The sequence below is a fragment of the Camelus bactrianus genome, chromosome 3 (assembly GCF_048773025.1).
Source record: "Camelus bactrianus isolate YW-2024 breed Bactrian camel chromosome 3, ASM4877302v1, whole genome shotgun sequence".
Lineage (NCBI taxonomy): Eukaryota > Metazoa > Chordata > Mammalia > Artiodactyla > Camelidae > Camelus > Camelus bactrianus.
The window spans coordinates 45565703-45581489 of NC_133541.1; the positions used below are offsets into that span (position 1 = coordinate 45565703).

The 15787-nt window shown below is 40.5% G+C and overlaps 1 protein-coding gene and 1 long non-coding RNA gene across 9 annotated transcripts in view; one reads left to right on the forward strand and one right to left on the reverse strand.

Moving 5' to 3' along the window:
• NLN (neurolysin) overlaps positions 1-15787 on the forward strand; it is a 90653-nt gene that overhangs the window by 72385 nt on the left and 2481 nt on the right. For 2 of the 4 annotated variants that reach the window (XM_045512407.2, XM_074358989.1), the window contains 4 exons: positions 924-1110; positions 1450-1578; positions 2742-2878; positions 11463-13396. In XM_045512407.2, coding sequence (XP_045368363.1) covers positions 924-1110; positions 1450-1578; positions 2742-2878; positions 11463-11597 — 588 coding nt within the window. In that variant the 3' untranslated portion in view covers positions 11598-13396. Of the gene's footprint in view, positions 1-923; positions 1111-1449; positions 1579-2741; positions 2879-11462; positions 14056-15787 lie in introns of those variants that run through there. The other 2 variants (XM_074358984.1, XM_074358983.1) reach the window with 2 other exon arrangements.
• Positions 1-15787, reverse strand: part of LOC123615119 (uncharacterized) — a 51020-nt gene that overhangs the window by 9281 nt on the left and 25952 nt on the right. For 2 of the 5 annotated variants that reach the window (XR_012504594.1, XR_012504591.1), the window contains exons 1-2: positions 10002-10967; positions 6591-6721 (exon numbers count right to left, since the gene is read on the reverse strand). This is a non-coding gene — a long non-coding RNA (uncharacterized LOC123615119). Of the gene's footprint in view, positions 1-6590; positions 6722-8902; positions 8962-10001; positions 10968-15787 lie in introns of those variants that run through there. The other 3 variants (XR_012504597.1, XR_012504595.1, XR_006722680.2) reach the window with 3 other exon arrangements.

The window sequence follows — 15787 nt, forward strand, 5'->3', positions numbered from 1 at the left end:
AAAACTTTTTTCACTCTTAGCCCACACCCTCAGAATAAATCCTTTATTTTTACGAGGGGTGCTTTAACTCTTGAGTATATCCTTTGTTTCTGTTTTCTTATAGCTGCATTTAACTCACGTTATTTGCCAACTAATATACAGCACTAACTCCCACTGAGGTGGCTTTTTGTTTTAAGGTAACATCTTCTACCCAATCCGAGAGGTACAACTCAGGCTTTCTACAGCACGGTTGTCTTAGAAACACTTATTTAAAGTTTAGAACACAAAGCATCACACACATGAAAAGGGTATCTGTCTGTAATGTAACTCTTTAATTGATTTTGATGAAAACTTGAGTGATTAAGTAATAGAGTGATGAATGCCCCAGAAAGGCATGTATTGAATAAACAGAAGTATGCAAATAGAAAGGGGAGCTAGGGAGAGATTGTCTCAGATTATGGGTTTCTTCATTTTTAATGGAAAAATGGGGGGGGGCAGTAGGTAATTAGGTTTATTTATTTACTTATTTATTTTAACGGCAGTACCTGGGATTGAACCCAGGACCTCATGCATGACAGTCTGCCACTGAACTATCCCCTCCTTCCCTGGGAAATTCTTCTAAAATATTTTCACTTTCAAAACCTAAGTCTTCTTTTAACTTACACTGATTTTTTTTCATATATGATTTCCTGATGATTATTCCAAGTTTGTGATTCAGAAGAATTAAATATTACTTTAATATAGAGTATTCGGAGATTATTTTTCAGGCTGCTTGGTTGCTCTGTCTTATTTTCATTTAAATTTGAGGTTATCCTAACCCTTCATTCGAAGAGGTAGTTGACCCTGATTCTGACTTAAGTTTTGGTGAGCCTTAATTATAATTCATCATATATGTAGTTTTCATTCAGTGCTTTTTACAAAAGACCTTTATGTTTACTTTCTAGACGGATTTTGCAAGATTTAGTGGAACAAATGTGGAAACTGACTTTGTAGAGGTGCCATCACAAATGCTTGAAAATTGGGTGTGGGACATCGATTCCCTCCGAAGACTGTCAAAACATTATAAAGATGGAAGCCCTATTACGGATGATCTTCTTGAAAAACTTGTTGCTTCTAGACTGGTCAACACAGGTATGACTTATAATTTTATAAGAGGAATATAAATGAGAACTTCTTCATGGAGAATCGATAGCCTCTGCTTCTGTAGAACTTATTTCCCCTTTTGTAACGGTAGTGCCCTTAGAGTGTTAGCATGAGGAAGGAGGACCGCTAAATATATTTAAATACTGAACTCTGGAGTTATGTCTAAGAAAAAAAAACCATTTCCTTTTAAATTTTAAATAGAATGAGATGCCGCGCTCTGATTTTGGAATGAGTACTACAGGAATCAGTTGATGAATCTGTGGTCCATGATATTAGAACACATTTGTTCTCTCTTCAAAACATGCCCAAACATTCTTATGTTATTAGGTCTCCTGACCTTACGCCAGATTGTTTTGAGCAAAGTTGATCAGTCTCTCCATACCATCACATCGCTGGATGCTGCAAACGAATATGCCAAATATTGCACAGAAATCTTAGGTGTTGCAGCTACTCCAGGTATGTAAATCCTATCATTGTAAGTTCCATTTTCCTGTGAAGTCTACACAGGGTTGACTCCTAACACTGCCAGAGAAGGTACAGTTTATTGGGCTGATTTCTATAATCAGGCCATGACTTTCAAATAGGCATACCATGTCCTCGTGAGTTATCCTGTCCAAAAGGGCTTGAAGGAAAGGCGGCTCCAGCTTTGCAGCATTTTAGTGTAATCAGGCGTGAGCAATTGGCCTCCACCCCAGAGCAGAGAAAGCCGTTCACGTTTGGCAGCCCCGGCCTGGCCCCACCCTCCCTGTATGCACCGTGACTTCCCTAGTATTTCAGTGAGACTCTGGCGGAAGGGGCAGCTTTAGAGAGGCACGGACTTATACCTTGCTTCTGATTCTGTTCCTGAGGTCACTTAAGGCAGTTTGACTAGCAGCTTCTAACCTAGTATTATTTATGAGATTCATGAGAGTGGGTGGGTGTATGCTCACCCATAATGCATTTACATTTATATTTACAGATTTTATGCAAACATGTAGTCGGAACGGAAAGGTGACTTTTTTTCCACCAAAGAAATTGTTACTTCATTGAATCAGTCACATTTATAGAGATAATAAAGGTCAGAATAGTCAGTTGAGTCCACCCAGGCTTCTTTTGTGATTTGTTTCTAGTTGGCCGAACAGCAGCTTTGTGCCTCAGGCCACTTGATGAAATCCTTTTTTAAAATAGCCCTAGAGGTAGATTGACTTGGTAAAAACCTTTTTAGCTTTCCACTGAAAGAGTTTTTTTTTCCAGTAATTATGAACCCAAAATAAGAGCCATTCTGATGTATTTTGGATATAAATAGGTGTGACAATAAGTAGGCTTAATATTAGAGTATTTGTAAGACACACGTGTGTCTAAGGGATAAGACAGGACTGAGCTGTGTGATGGGTGTGGACAAAGCCTCTGAAACTACTGTTAGGCATTCCAGAGCTGAGGGCCGAAACCAGCTCCTAGGTGGAGCCGCCACAGGAGAGAAGTTTCTAAACTTGTCAGCCAACGGCATGCGTAAATCCCGGGAGTACTAGAAGTGATCCTGACGCTCCTCCCACGGCTGGCCCCACCATGGGGAAGCTGGCTAGCTGATAATCTGGTATTTATTTGCCATCACTGTAATTAAAATGTATCTTTCTTTAAAGGCACAAATATGCCGGCTACTTTTGGGCATTTGGCAGGCGGATATGATGGCCAATATTATGGATACCTTTGGAGTGAAGTATTTTCCACGGACATGTTTTACAGCTGCTTTAAGAAAGAAGGGATAATGAATCCAGAGGTATTGTTTTTTTTTTCCTCCTTTTAATTTTGTAGCTGCCCCCTCCCCTTTAATACCTAGTATAAAATGTTAATGACAGCTAGATTTTAGAGGAAGAGGTTTGGTAACAACTTTTAACTTTTAAAGTCTTGCATCTTCTCACATCATCGTACCTTATTAAGTGTAGTGTACAAGTGATTAACTCTTAATTCTATAAGTTAAAAAAAAAACCTACTGCATTTTCTTGCTTATTAACATTCCAATACATTGCATAATGAAAATTCAAAGCTTTGTTTATGCATTTGAGCATTTATAGCTGCTAGTTTTGACATGTGCCGTAAGTGTTTTATAGGAGGTTGGGAAAGAAAGGTGAACTCCTTCCTGATATAAATGGTCTGCCTATGTTTTGATGTACTTTACACACTTTCATCATACATTTTCTGTGGAAGGCACCCTTTTTTCTGTGACTGGCATATCCCACCTACTGCATTGTTTGTAACCTAAATGCCTTTAAGTAATTTAAGCTGCTTCATTAACCTGAGCCATTCCTTTCCGTGTACAGTGAATTGACTGCCAGGTGGCTGCCAGCCAACCCTTCCTGAGTTACAGTCCCTCAGCCTCCACTCTCGTTGAAGAGTCAGCAGTCAGATTATTTCTAGGGCTGATGGGTTTTCCAGTGTGTTTTTCATTCTGTTTGATTCAGAAATTAGAAGAACAAAATTATCAAAATCAGGCTTTCTGTGCCTATTGCAACCAACTGATTTGTTCTCCAAACTTTGTGTTTCTGGATTTCCTAGTACCTTACACACATGCACTGGAAGACTTCGGTGTAATTTAGATCACCACCCCCTCCCCCAACCCTTCCCCCCAGGAAAATGCCCTCCAGGGTACCTGCATGGTATACACTAGCCTTTCCAGTTACTGCATCGTCCATTCCACCTTACCCAGGCTGTTAGGTTGCTCTGGGTCTCCTTCCATTCCCTAGCCGATGCATTTACAATGATCAGCCACTGACTTGTTCTCATAAATACCCTGTTTTCGGCATGACCTTTAGCTGGTGCCCAGCCCCAGTCCTCTGCCATCTCATTGAGAGACAGTGCCCTTGGGATTCAGTGTTCCGGGGAAGATGGTGGGACTCCGTTTACCTGCCCCACTGCAGTCACCCTGTCGAACCTGCACTGGACTCTCAGTGTTCCTCTGCAGTCCTGCCCTCCTTCCCTTACTGGGTTCCCCCGGTTCCCCACCCTCCCACCCCTCCCCCTCTCAGCAGGTGATCTCTCCTCTTTACTAAGAACATTAAGATCACTGAAAGTCAGTACCTGCATCTTTCTTTCTCTTTCTATACTTCAGTCTTTATCTTCTTTCCTCCTGTCTCAGAGGAGATGGCTGTAATACTGAGACTTGCTGGTCTGCCATCTCAGGGAAGCAACTTAGCACTGACCCTGATCTTCTCAGTGCTCCTACTTAGTTGTTCTTCCTTTCACAGCTGACTCTCTTGGTACAAGAAACAATTTTTGCACCCCTCTGTTTCCTGGCTTTTGCCTCCACTAGCTAAACTGGACAGTGACCCGCCCTCCAGAGTGACCTCTGACAATCTAGTTGCCAGCTCCCAAAGGCCCTCAGCTTCCTTTGTTCTACTTCCTGCTTCTTCGTATTCCTCTCTCTGTCCCAGCCCTGAGCTTAGCAAACAGATCCCCTCCTTACTTCCCAGAACACCCAGCGTGCCAGCCAATTCTGTGTGTTCCCCTTGGGTCTTTCCTCCTTCACAAATTTATTCATTCTACTTCTTCCACCTAAAATGTACACCTTCCTTGTCTGTGCTGCTCCAAAATCCTACTATGCGTAAAGGCCTTTATTCAGATGGCCACTCATGTATGAAGTCTTCCAGATCTTCCAAACCAAAAGTGATCTGTCCATCCTCTAAACATAAGAGGGAACTTGGTTTTAGGCATGGGGAAAGGGTTTCAATAAGCTGCTTCTTAACATCTGGACTGTTTAACAAAACTATTCTACAAAATGAAAAAAAAAATCAAGTTATAAAATATTTTACATCATAGGATGCAAACTTTTATTTTCAAAAATACATTTAGAGAAAAAGCACATCAAAATGTTACCAAAAGTTATCTTTGGGTGGTAAGTTAATGAGTGATTATTAAATATTTTTCTGCACTTTTTATGGAGCTTTTCCTTATTTTTACATGGAGTATGTTATAGAAATCAGAAAACAGTTTTTAAAGAGACACAGGGTCCAAATATAGAAAGGTACCATCTGACCTCCCACTAGCTCTTATAGTTGGTGAGGCTTCCGGGCATCAACGCTAAGGCACCTCTTTCGATGAAGCTTCATCATTCACCTCTTCTGTGCTCCACTCACAGGACCACACCCTCAGGACCCTCCCCCGTCACCTCTCCTCTTCCAGCTGTCAAGGTCACAGCCAAAATACTGATCCCAGTGGACCCGAAGGAACTTGCCAGTCCAGCAGGAGCCACCCCTGCTATTATGCTGCTACGTACCTCCTCTTTTCTAGAGCTTCTCAGCTTGGCAGGCAGCCAGACTACTCTTGACTTAGACAGAAGGGCTGGGTTGAATGTGGAGAAAGCCAGATTCCCCACAACTCGGAGTTATTGCCTTGTGATGTTAAAAACAGTTCTCATTTTTAGTAAAATTCTGGATTCAGCAGTGCTTTATATTACTGTTCATCTTATGCCATGAAGCTGTCTTTAATTCCTTCTTTTTCCTTCCTATCCAATACTCTGGATATCATGTCATTTCCTGTTTCCCTGCCGTCACAGCCATAGTGAATCTGGCCCCATTGGCCAAGGAGAATTCCTTTGCACCGACCCTCACACCCTTCGCTGCACTGGCAGATACGGGAGCAGCTTTTAATATAGCCATTTTATTCACTCCTTCAGTGTACTGCTTGTTTGGTTTTAATTTTTTTTTTTTTTTTTACAAATGTTTGCTCTAAAATAAACACCCGATTTACACAATTCAAATACTCATTTAAAATTAATACTTTGGAATAACAATCCTGTTCTACAGAAACAGATCATTGTTACAACTGTGTTATGATGAAGAGAAAGAATTTTTATGGTATAAAGAAATGCTGAGTTTGATCAGAAGTTAAGGAACTCAGAGCAGGCACGGTATATCATGCAGACTTTGTTGTCTCAAGGCCCCTCAGCCTCCGTAGTACGTATTTGGAGATTTTGAGAAGATAGCAAGATGGCTCGTGACAGAGTCAGTGCCTGCTAGTCTTAGTCCCCAAGCTCTAGATAGGCTGGGGCTGAAAGATCACATACTGTTGACATAATTGGTCATGGTCACTGGTATCAACAAAAGAACATCTCCAGGCCTTCCCTCTGTCACCTCCTGCCACCCTGCAAAGCCCAGGTCTGGGCGAGAACCGTTTCAGATCTTAACAAGCAGAACTGTAGAAAGTGCACTACTCACTGGGAAAACAGTAACAGGAAGGGTCAAATGTAAACCTGCAGTCTTCTGACACCAGGTGTTAGCAACAGAATATCTTACACACAGTCGTTTCCATTCTGTTTTGATGGCCTCTATCAAAGTGTTAGAACTGGCCCCTTACCTTTAATAGTTTAAAAGTTTGCCATCTCTGGTGTTATCTGTAGTTTTCTATATTCTTCATAGCAAATAGGTGTAACATGTTAGCTGTTTAGTTTGTTAAATATTATCTAAGTAAACGTGGAGAGTCATTATCAGACATACCTTTCACTTTTCCAGCTCATCTCTTTAATAACCATGGAAAGGAACTGCCTGGGAATAACGCTTTCCCAGCAAACTTTAGGCGCTCTTTCAGGATCCCTTCAAGGTTCCCAAACAGTTTCAAAATCCAGCAGCTAATCGTAGGGTTGAAAGAATGAGAGCATTTTAACTAGGATTATTTCTTTTTATAAGGCGACTTCATTGTGGGAAAATTTCCTTAGAGGTCATAGACATTGTGGATTCAAAGGCAATTATATTGTTAAGCTAGAATTATGTCCTCCTCTTCTGCGTTGAGAGTAATTGCTTAGCTTTGTTTTTTTTCCATCAGTGAAGAAGAAATACAACCAAGGATTCCAGGCAGAAAGGAGTACTGAGAAAGTCAAGATAGTTAAGTGTGACTATGCCCCGAGCCATAAGGAAGTAGATCTTACATGTGACACACATGAAGAGTCTTGGTTAAACATGAAAAAGAGTTGGCTGACAGAAGGTGTGTTACAAAGCACGGTATCCCAGAGCTCTTCAAACAGAATCCTAGGCCCAGTGCCTGCTGTAATGTGTTGTAAGAGAGAATGTGAGATTTCCCCTCCTGAGGGTCCCTACAGATGGACTAAGTTCTGCTTCAGCTCCCCTGATCTGCCACCCCACAGCTGATTTGTCTTACACTTGAGCCTTTTCGAACAGCCTTAAATTTGGCCTGATTTAAGGGACAAAGGAAGGAAATGGGATTGATTTCCAACCTGCTTCTTGAATATTTACAACACCAGACCTTCTTAGCCTTGAATCCCAACCAACTGGAAGCATTTTTCTTTTTTCGTGCTCCTACAGCCCTTCCTTTTGTCTCTCTTAGGGCCCTAATGATCTGCCTTGTTAATTGTCTGTTCCTTTATCTCACCTTGTAGATCATAAGGCCCTTCTAATTGTCCTTGTGTTCGTCCTCTGCTTCAAAACTGTTACATGTACCTATTACTGGACCCAAATGGTAGTTCCCCCATCTGCTTCCACTCATCTTTCATCCTAATACAAACTTCTACCTAGGGTACCATTTTTCTCCAGACCTCCTCCCACCCCTTAAATTTATTCTTCCATCCTCACAAACTGAAACTTTGCTCAAGGTTTCCAGTAGACCTCTTCCAATCAAGGGAAGATTCCTACCACTGTACTTTGTCTGCATCTCCCTGACTACCAGCACCAACCTGCACTCTCTCCCTCCTTCCTGTTTGTGGTCAAAGGTAGTCTTTTTCCACCCACGAACGCCCCACCCTCACTTGTAGAAAACAAAGTGTGTGCTGTGCTGGGTAGGAGTTTACTGATGAGCTATGGAAGGAAAGATTTCAAAGTCTACTTTTAAAGCGGGCTGGTGAGCCTGTTAGAAGCCTGATTGTCAGTACCTGCCAGTGGGTGGATGCCCTCTGCCCTGATGCCTGTTACTCAGTGTAGAAAGGAGATGCCTGGCTCCACTGCCCAGGGTCAGTCACAGAGGAGGGAGGGAGCTTGCATGTGCTCCTCCAGAGATGGCAGGAGACATAGTCTGTTTCCCATTTATATGTTCTTGGTACTGATGGATGGTGGACATCCTTCACTCAGGTAACCATGCTTGCTCTTAAAATATTACCTCAGATAAAGCATACATATTCTTGCAAGTGAGTGCCTTGTCTCTCCTACTTAATATTCCTACCAAATTATGTATTCTATTTTATGCTAATAGTGGAGATGAAGTATCTGTGCTTTTTTTCTTGCTTTATTAGGAGACAGAACTAATTTTAAGGAAATGCTGAATCAGGAGTGCATTTGTTTCCCTGGCTGTGTATAAGTAACTGCACTTTGAGGCAGTGTGAGAAGGAAGGAAAGGAAAGGAGGATGGATGACTACTCAGGGGTATTGAATACCCCTGTATGGCAGGAATTATTCTAGGGAGCAGACAAGGTACTGAAATCATCTCCTTTAATTCCCCATAAACTGAGGGAGGTAGGCAGACTCCCATTTTACAGGTATGGAAACCAAGGCCCAAGGTCACATAGCTGAGGATGGAGCTGAGATTCAGACCTGGGCCTGACTCCAGAACTCCTCATCCTGCTTTAGAAAACATCGGTGTTAGGAAGGACCTGCACAGCTGCCGGAAGATACACGTTAATCTTCTGGGATTAAAAACCACAGAGGTGACCGATGCTGATATTCCTCAGGAGCTCTTACTCTACGCAGGTCCTCCTGGAGGATTTTTAGCATGAGAAATTCTAGCGGTTGTCTTAGAGCTTCTCTTCCTAGTTTGCTCACAATTAAGGTTCCCTTATGATATAAACAAGAGTAGAACGACTTACAGCAGAGACTCCTGCCACCTGCAAACACGGTTCTGTCACCTAGAGAGCCCGGATCCTTCCTAAAGCAGAAAAATTCACTTCACTTTTTCTTTTTTAAGAAAACAAGATCCTATTACCAAAATGACTCTTAAACTCTTCTCCAAACTTCATTGCAAAGGAAATGAAATTATTAAAAGACCATTGCTCTGTAATTCAGGAAATTGAATCAGCTTGTTTGGAGCTATAAGCAGGGGAGGACTTGCGCTGCACTGAGCCGCATATTGTGAGACTGAACAGTGCCCGGCCCTGCAGTGACTTTGCCGGTCAGAGGAGGCATGAGCTGGCTCTTCCCAGCAACGTGCAGCTCCCCAAATGCTTGCTTTTCTTTACTGCCTACAATAACAGCCCTCCATACAAGATAAGAGAATACCCTGGCAGATGTCAGCATGTTGCTGATTTTTCTTTTTTACTTTATTTAAATTTTTACTACTATTCCTATAATATTTGTGCAACAAAATATGTCTTCTGAATAAATAAAAGATTCTCAGATCTCGAGCATTAAGAATTTCCACAGATAAATGCTAATCATTGAGGTTGCATGCTGGGTATGAGAGGGTTCACTATACTGTTGTCTCTATTATTAGTGTATGTTTAAAATTTTTCCACAATAAGTGGTTTATAATATTTTGATCATTCCTATCAATTTAATTCTCATTTTCTAAGTTCTTCCTCTACTGCGATGCCCAGAGAGCACAGACCTTCCTTGCCCCACCCACTAACTTAACACTGGTCCAATTTAGAAATGTTGGGCAGTGAATGACAGGGAAAGGGGTGAATTGTGTTGGTCTCAAGAACTCTGATCTGCTACTTGCTAGAATGATAAAGTCTGTGATGGCCATCACTCACATTTTAGGTTCTAGATCACTACTGTAACAGTCATGAATTGCTGCAGACCAGGCAAAAAATGACACATCATTTGTTTTTCCTAAAGAAAAATAAATGTACCTCCAAGCCCTCATTACTAGGATTTTCAAGAAGTCCAATCTCAGTGATTACAGGCCGCCCTTTTTAAAAAATTTTACCCAAAACTTATAAATAAGGCAACAAGATTGCTACTCACCTCTTCAGTGTTAAACTAGAGCATTGTCTCCAAGCCCTTCTAAGGACGGTCTGTGTTCCAGGCCCCAGACCGGTGCAGTACAGCAGCCACGTGTACCTCCTGAGCACCTGAATTGTGGCCAGTGCTGCTGAAGAATTGAAGTGAGATGTGCTGATTTTGAAGACATACAACAAAAAATAAATCTCAGTAACTTTATATTGATGTACGCTGAAAGGATACTATTATTGATACACTGGTTTAAATAAAATATTTTATGAAAATTAATTTTACCTATTTTCTTAACTTTTTTAATGTGATTACTGGAAAATTTTAAATTACATACGTGGCCCACATTGTGTTTCTATTGGACGGTGCTCTCCAGAGTTTACAAAAGGTAACTTTGTTTGACTAACTGTTTACTCCTGATTAAGGCTCATCTTAAAGTTAGCTATTAGCCTGTAGATAAGTAGTAAGGTACAGAAGATTTCTGTTTATAGCTAAAAGATAACCCCAAAAGTTTTGATTTTACGACCCCTATAAGACATTTACCTGTTAGATTGCATTCCTCAACGTTTTATTCTCCTCAACGGTTTGACTAGACTTACCTCAGATGGTTGTGCCAAGCAGAATCATTGTCATAAGTCAAAAATGAGATTACTTTTGTCTCTGGAAATTCTCAAGCTATTCTTGTACTCAAAAGGACTATCAGTGATTGCTCAAATGATACAATGGATGTATATTTAAATGTTACCCTGTGAGCTGTCCTACGCATAGGTTTAGAGTTATGCTTCATTGAATTGTCTTGCCTTACTTCCCTAAAAGGTCGGTGAAAAGGAAGTGAAAATACTGAATAATGCTGATATTGAATTACAGTTGTTTCCTTTCACTTTATCTGCTCATCTATTTGTGTAAATAAAGGCAGAGGAATTGTGATACGTTTTAAAATTCCAGACCTTGTCCCCAAAGAAAACTTTACAAAGGTCCCTCTTCTCCATGCTGGGCCCGCAAAAATGTCTTACCCTGCACCGTGGGACGTGTGCTGTTGCCCCATCCATAAGGAAGGTTTGTTTATAAGCCCCTCCTAAAAACATTGCAGAAGCCATTTTGACAGCACAGAACCCCTGTTTTTAGCCTCATTGAACACTTGCTTTGCTAACCCTTTTGAAATTGCATTTGAGATGAGGTAGCAAATTAGGAGCCTGTTATATATTCCATTTGACTGTGTTTTGTTTGTTTGCTTACATTCCCAGTGTGCTGCTGAGAATCTAAGACAAGACAGTAATAGAGGGGAAGTGTGGAAGACCGGAGGTCTAAGCTCCAGATCTCTTAGCTACCAAAATAAATAAATACTGCAGAGCTATAGTCTCGGCAAAGGAGAGCCTCCAGACGGACAGTGTAGCTAAAGTCCCTTTTTCTCTTTTGCATCTGGAGATTTGGAAAATTGCTATAACCATGAATTATTAGGCATGTTTATTTTATTAGGTTGGAATGAAATACAGAAACCTAATCCTGAAACCTGGGGGATCTTTGGACGGCATGGACATGCTCCAGAATTTCTTGAAACGTGAGCCAAACCAAAAAGCGTTCCTAATGAGCAGAGGCCTGCATGCCCCATAAACGTGGGATCTCTGGGAGCAGTCCATGTCTGGAGGACAAGTCGACATCACCATGTGTTACTGGCCTGGAAACTGAAGGGAGTTTTGCAAATGAAAATGTAGGTTTCCATTGACTTCCTTTTGCTTTTTGATTTGAAAAATTATACAGATGTAAATGGAATTATAAATACTGTGAGCTAAGAAAAGACCCATTAGAAAATAATTGTACTATAAAATTTCATAAAAATGGATTTGATTTCTTTTTATAAAAGTTTCATATGAAGGTAATTTGATTTTTTTACTATTGTAATCTAGATAATATAATGTAAGAGGGCTAAGAATTTTTTAATTGAATCATGTACATTATATAATTTGATCCTTCTTATATCTTGAAGTTTTGTACTTGGGATTTCTGAACTGATAAATGAATCATCACGTTCCTCGATAAATATTTTCTTGGAGCCCTGCATCCACTTTGCCACTATCTCCCAGTAAAGTGTGACCTCTTTGCCCACACACCTCAGGGCCAGGGGACTATGCTTCAGTAATGCATTTATCTTTGTATTTCAGGCCTCACGATCCCCAGCTTTCTGCCACACTTAAATGATGTTCTTCCAATTGGTTTTGTCTCTTCTGTCTGACTTCCAAAAAATTATGAGTTTTAGCTGAAACGGTCGAATGGATATTGCAAGTTTTTACATCTTGTATTAGAGAATTTTGCGTCTCGGATTGGAGGTTCATTTCCGCTTCAGCATACAAGATTGTCAGTCTTTTCGCATATTTGCCAATTAGAACATGAAAGCAAGTCCAAGGATGTTTTTCTCTTCTCATGTTTCTAATAAGTGGTAGGGACTTCGCCTCCTCTGCTGCCCCCCTCACCCCGCGTGGCAGGTAGATACGTCACAAGTGTCCGTTCAGCGTGTCCTGGGAGGAGAGCTGCAGCAGACCCAGGGCGTGAAGAATGCGGAAAGCCCAGGAGTGGAGTGGGTTCTGCACAGACGTGTGGGAGGACAGCTGCTCCAAAGTGTCAGGCGTGCTCACACTCAGCCCTGGGGAGGGGCTCGGCCACAGCCTACCTTGTCTGGTGATTTTACGTGAACCTTCGGAGCTCTTTAACTGTTTACTGTGGGCCTAAACTCCAGTTCTGCAGCAGCCCAGGAAACTCGCTGTACTTATTTTCCCTCTAGGAGTCTACTCAGTGAGGAAACCAAACTAGGATAATTAAAAAAAATTTTTTTTAATTAAAAAACTAACTTTGAGTGTATGCATTCTGCATAGGACTTCCAGTTGTTCCCCCGTGTGTACCTGAGGTTTGACTTTGCTCGCCAGGGACAAAATGAGAACCTTTTCCTTCTCCAGGACAAAGTGGACTTTGTGCTAACTAAACAAATATCATGCTGCGGAGTAAAAGTGTCAACAGCAGGAAAAACCAAGAGCTATAGCAACGCAGGAGAAAATTCAAAGATTATTATTGCCAAGCAAATACCTTATTAAACATCACAGAAAATCCCCCCACCCAACCATCCCCGAGACAGTTGCCTGGCCCTCTCTCCCCCACGCTCATTCAGCATCACCACCTTGGGTCCCTAAAACTGTTTTTTTGGTCTTAGCAACTTATGGTACTTTCCTCTTTTTTTTTTTTTCCCAGAATGTTCTGTTTTCTAGTTTCAGACAAAAACTCTCTTCAGCTTTTTCTACTGCCCAGTGCATCTCATTAACAATAACTTTCTCATTTTAAATCTTAACTTATTTCACATGGGAAAACTAATACTTGATGTGAATAAGACTGCACACAATAAAGTTACATTACTGTCACAAGAATGAATTCACATTTCTTTCATACTTCAGTGTTAAAACTGAAATGCATAACAGAACAGAAGTGCTGTGGTAGTCTTTGTATTTAGGATCCACATCCCATATTTAAAATCTGCCAAAGAAGAGCAACAATATCAAGTAGTCATCAAGAAAACATTCCCTACCGTAATTCAAAACTAAGGACCTATTTTTTAAAGCCTTTTTGGATGGGCTGTTCATCTGCTTGTTCCTTTTTTCTAGATCAGAGCACAGAGTGTTGGTGGCTGTTCTGAATGGTGTAAACAACTGTAAAAAAAATTATAATTAACCAACCTACACTTTAGATTTATGAACTAAGATGCATATAGTAAAGTCTTTCTTGGTTATCGATCCAGCAGATTTGGGCCTGTTTCAGGTTTTCCAGCAGTTGTTATGTCACTGAGGGCAAGTTCTTAAACATCTTAGGTGAAAATGTAGTAGGCCTGATTCCTAAAGTTTCAATTTTAAGATGCCACAGAGAAGAGAAAGAGGAGTCCTAATGTGATGCCGTCTAATATAGATTTTTTTTTCTCCTCTAGTATAAATGTTGCATGTTACCTAGATAGAGAACTAAAAATTATCTTGAAGAATTAGCACCCAAGCTATTTACACCAAAATCCTGCCTTTCTGAACTTCTGCGGTGACAGGTAGGTATCTGCAGCTCTTTGGACTTGACAGACTGCTTTGTGTAAGAAACCAAAATCAAGAAAATAGCTCTTAAAAAAAATGATAGGATTTTGTACTTGCACTTTGTATTTACCTTAATTAGTAGGGAATGACTTAACTTTCTACTTTGCCACTTTGCCTTTGGCCTTTGTGTATGAATGAGGGTGTACAGCGATCCTGCCTGCTCCCCACCAGTGAGCCTGCTAGCATTTTTCATTTTTTTCCTTTTCTATCATGCACAAGAAGTATTTTTCATGCTTGGAGAAAATTGCATTAAAATACTAATCCCCCAAATTGGGTTTAGGTAGAGTTAGCTGAGCCCCAAAGAGTGTTAAAAGAGAAACCTTATCCCCTCTGACTAGATGCAACGACCAAAGCTTTGTTCTTTCCCCAACACAGCACTGTTACACAGTTATGTGTCTCTTCTGAAATTGGATAACCCCTCGAAATTGAATGTACCTTCTCTTATGACTGTTTGGTGAGAATAAAAGCAAAAAAAGATAAACATGCTTTCATTTTCTTTTTTTCTTTTTCTTTTTTTTGGTGGGAGGAGGTAATTAGGTTTACTTATTTCTTTCTTTCTTAATGGAGGTACTGGGGATTGAACCCAGGACCTCATACATGCTAAGCATACATTCTACCACTGAGCTATACCCTCCCCTCTCATTTTCTTTAAAACACAGTCAATGTCCAAAGTTTTTTTTTTTAGTTTATTTTTAATGGAGAAATTTCCACTGGAAACAAATCTGCCTAAATAATTATCTAGTACCAACTGTATCAAGGCAAAGGGTGAAGGTTAGAAAATCTAAAAACTAGATTAATGTAGCCTTTTTCAACATACCCACAATAAAGTTGTATAAATGGATACTTCATAAAAATCTTTTTGAAAAATTGGGGTAATAAACACAACCCTTTAAACACCCCTCTCCAGTGAATGATTCTTGAGTTTTTATTTCACTGAATTTACCTTGTAGTTTCCTTTCCTCATAAAATGTAGGTCCAGTGAACCATTGATCTGGTTCGCTATAGGTGAATATGACCCAGGCTCTCTTATTTCTGCTCCTGTGAGCTGACACCCATTCTAGCTGCTTATTTCATAGAGCTTGGAAGCTCACGTAAAATTTTACTGCCATGATAAAATGTCACTAGCATTTGTCATCAGAGAAACTGTATGGCTTAGAAAGGTTTAAAAGTACAGTGTTCACTGAGTCCAACAAGGCACTTGACAGCCCTATTGACGTCTTTAAGGCTAAGGTGGAAGCTATGATGGGAAAATCGTTAGCCAGGTGGATTCCTAGCTATTGAAACTCCTAAGCAAGTTGAATAATGATTCACATTAAATGAGGAAATTTCCAGTCCTTTGGATGAAAACATGAAGAATTCTATGGAAGGTATTATCAAATTTGCATGTAAGAGAGCTGTAATGTTTAAATATGATGACATTATTAAGATTTAAAACTACTTCAGTGCTGAGACAAATTTAAGATGAAATTGGACCTATTCCATTGCAAAGGTAAAAGGAAGGGAAACCTGCCTTCATAGTGGTATCTTCAGGAAAAAAAACCTAGCATTTTTATTTGACCAAATTCCAGTATAAACCCACAGTACAGCACACCTGGCAAAGGGACAGGAGGAGAGAACTGAAGCCTTGTAAGAGTGTTGATGGAAGGACGTGTCCTGATCAAAAGAATAGTCCCGCTGGACTCTGATGCA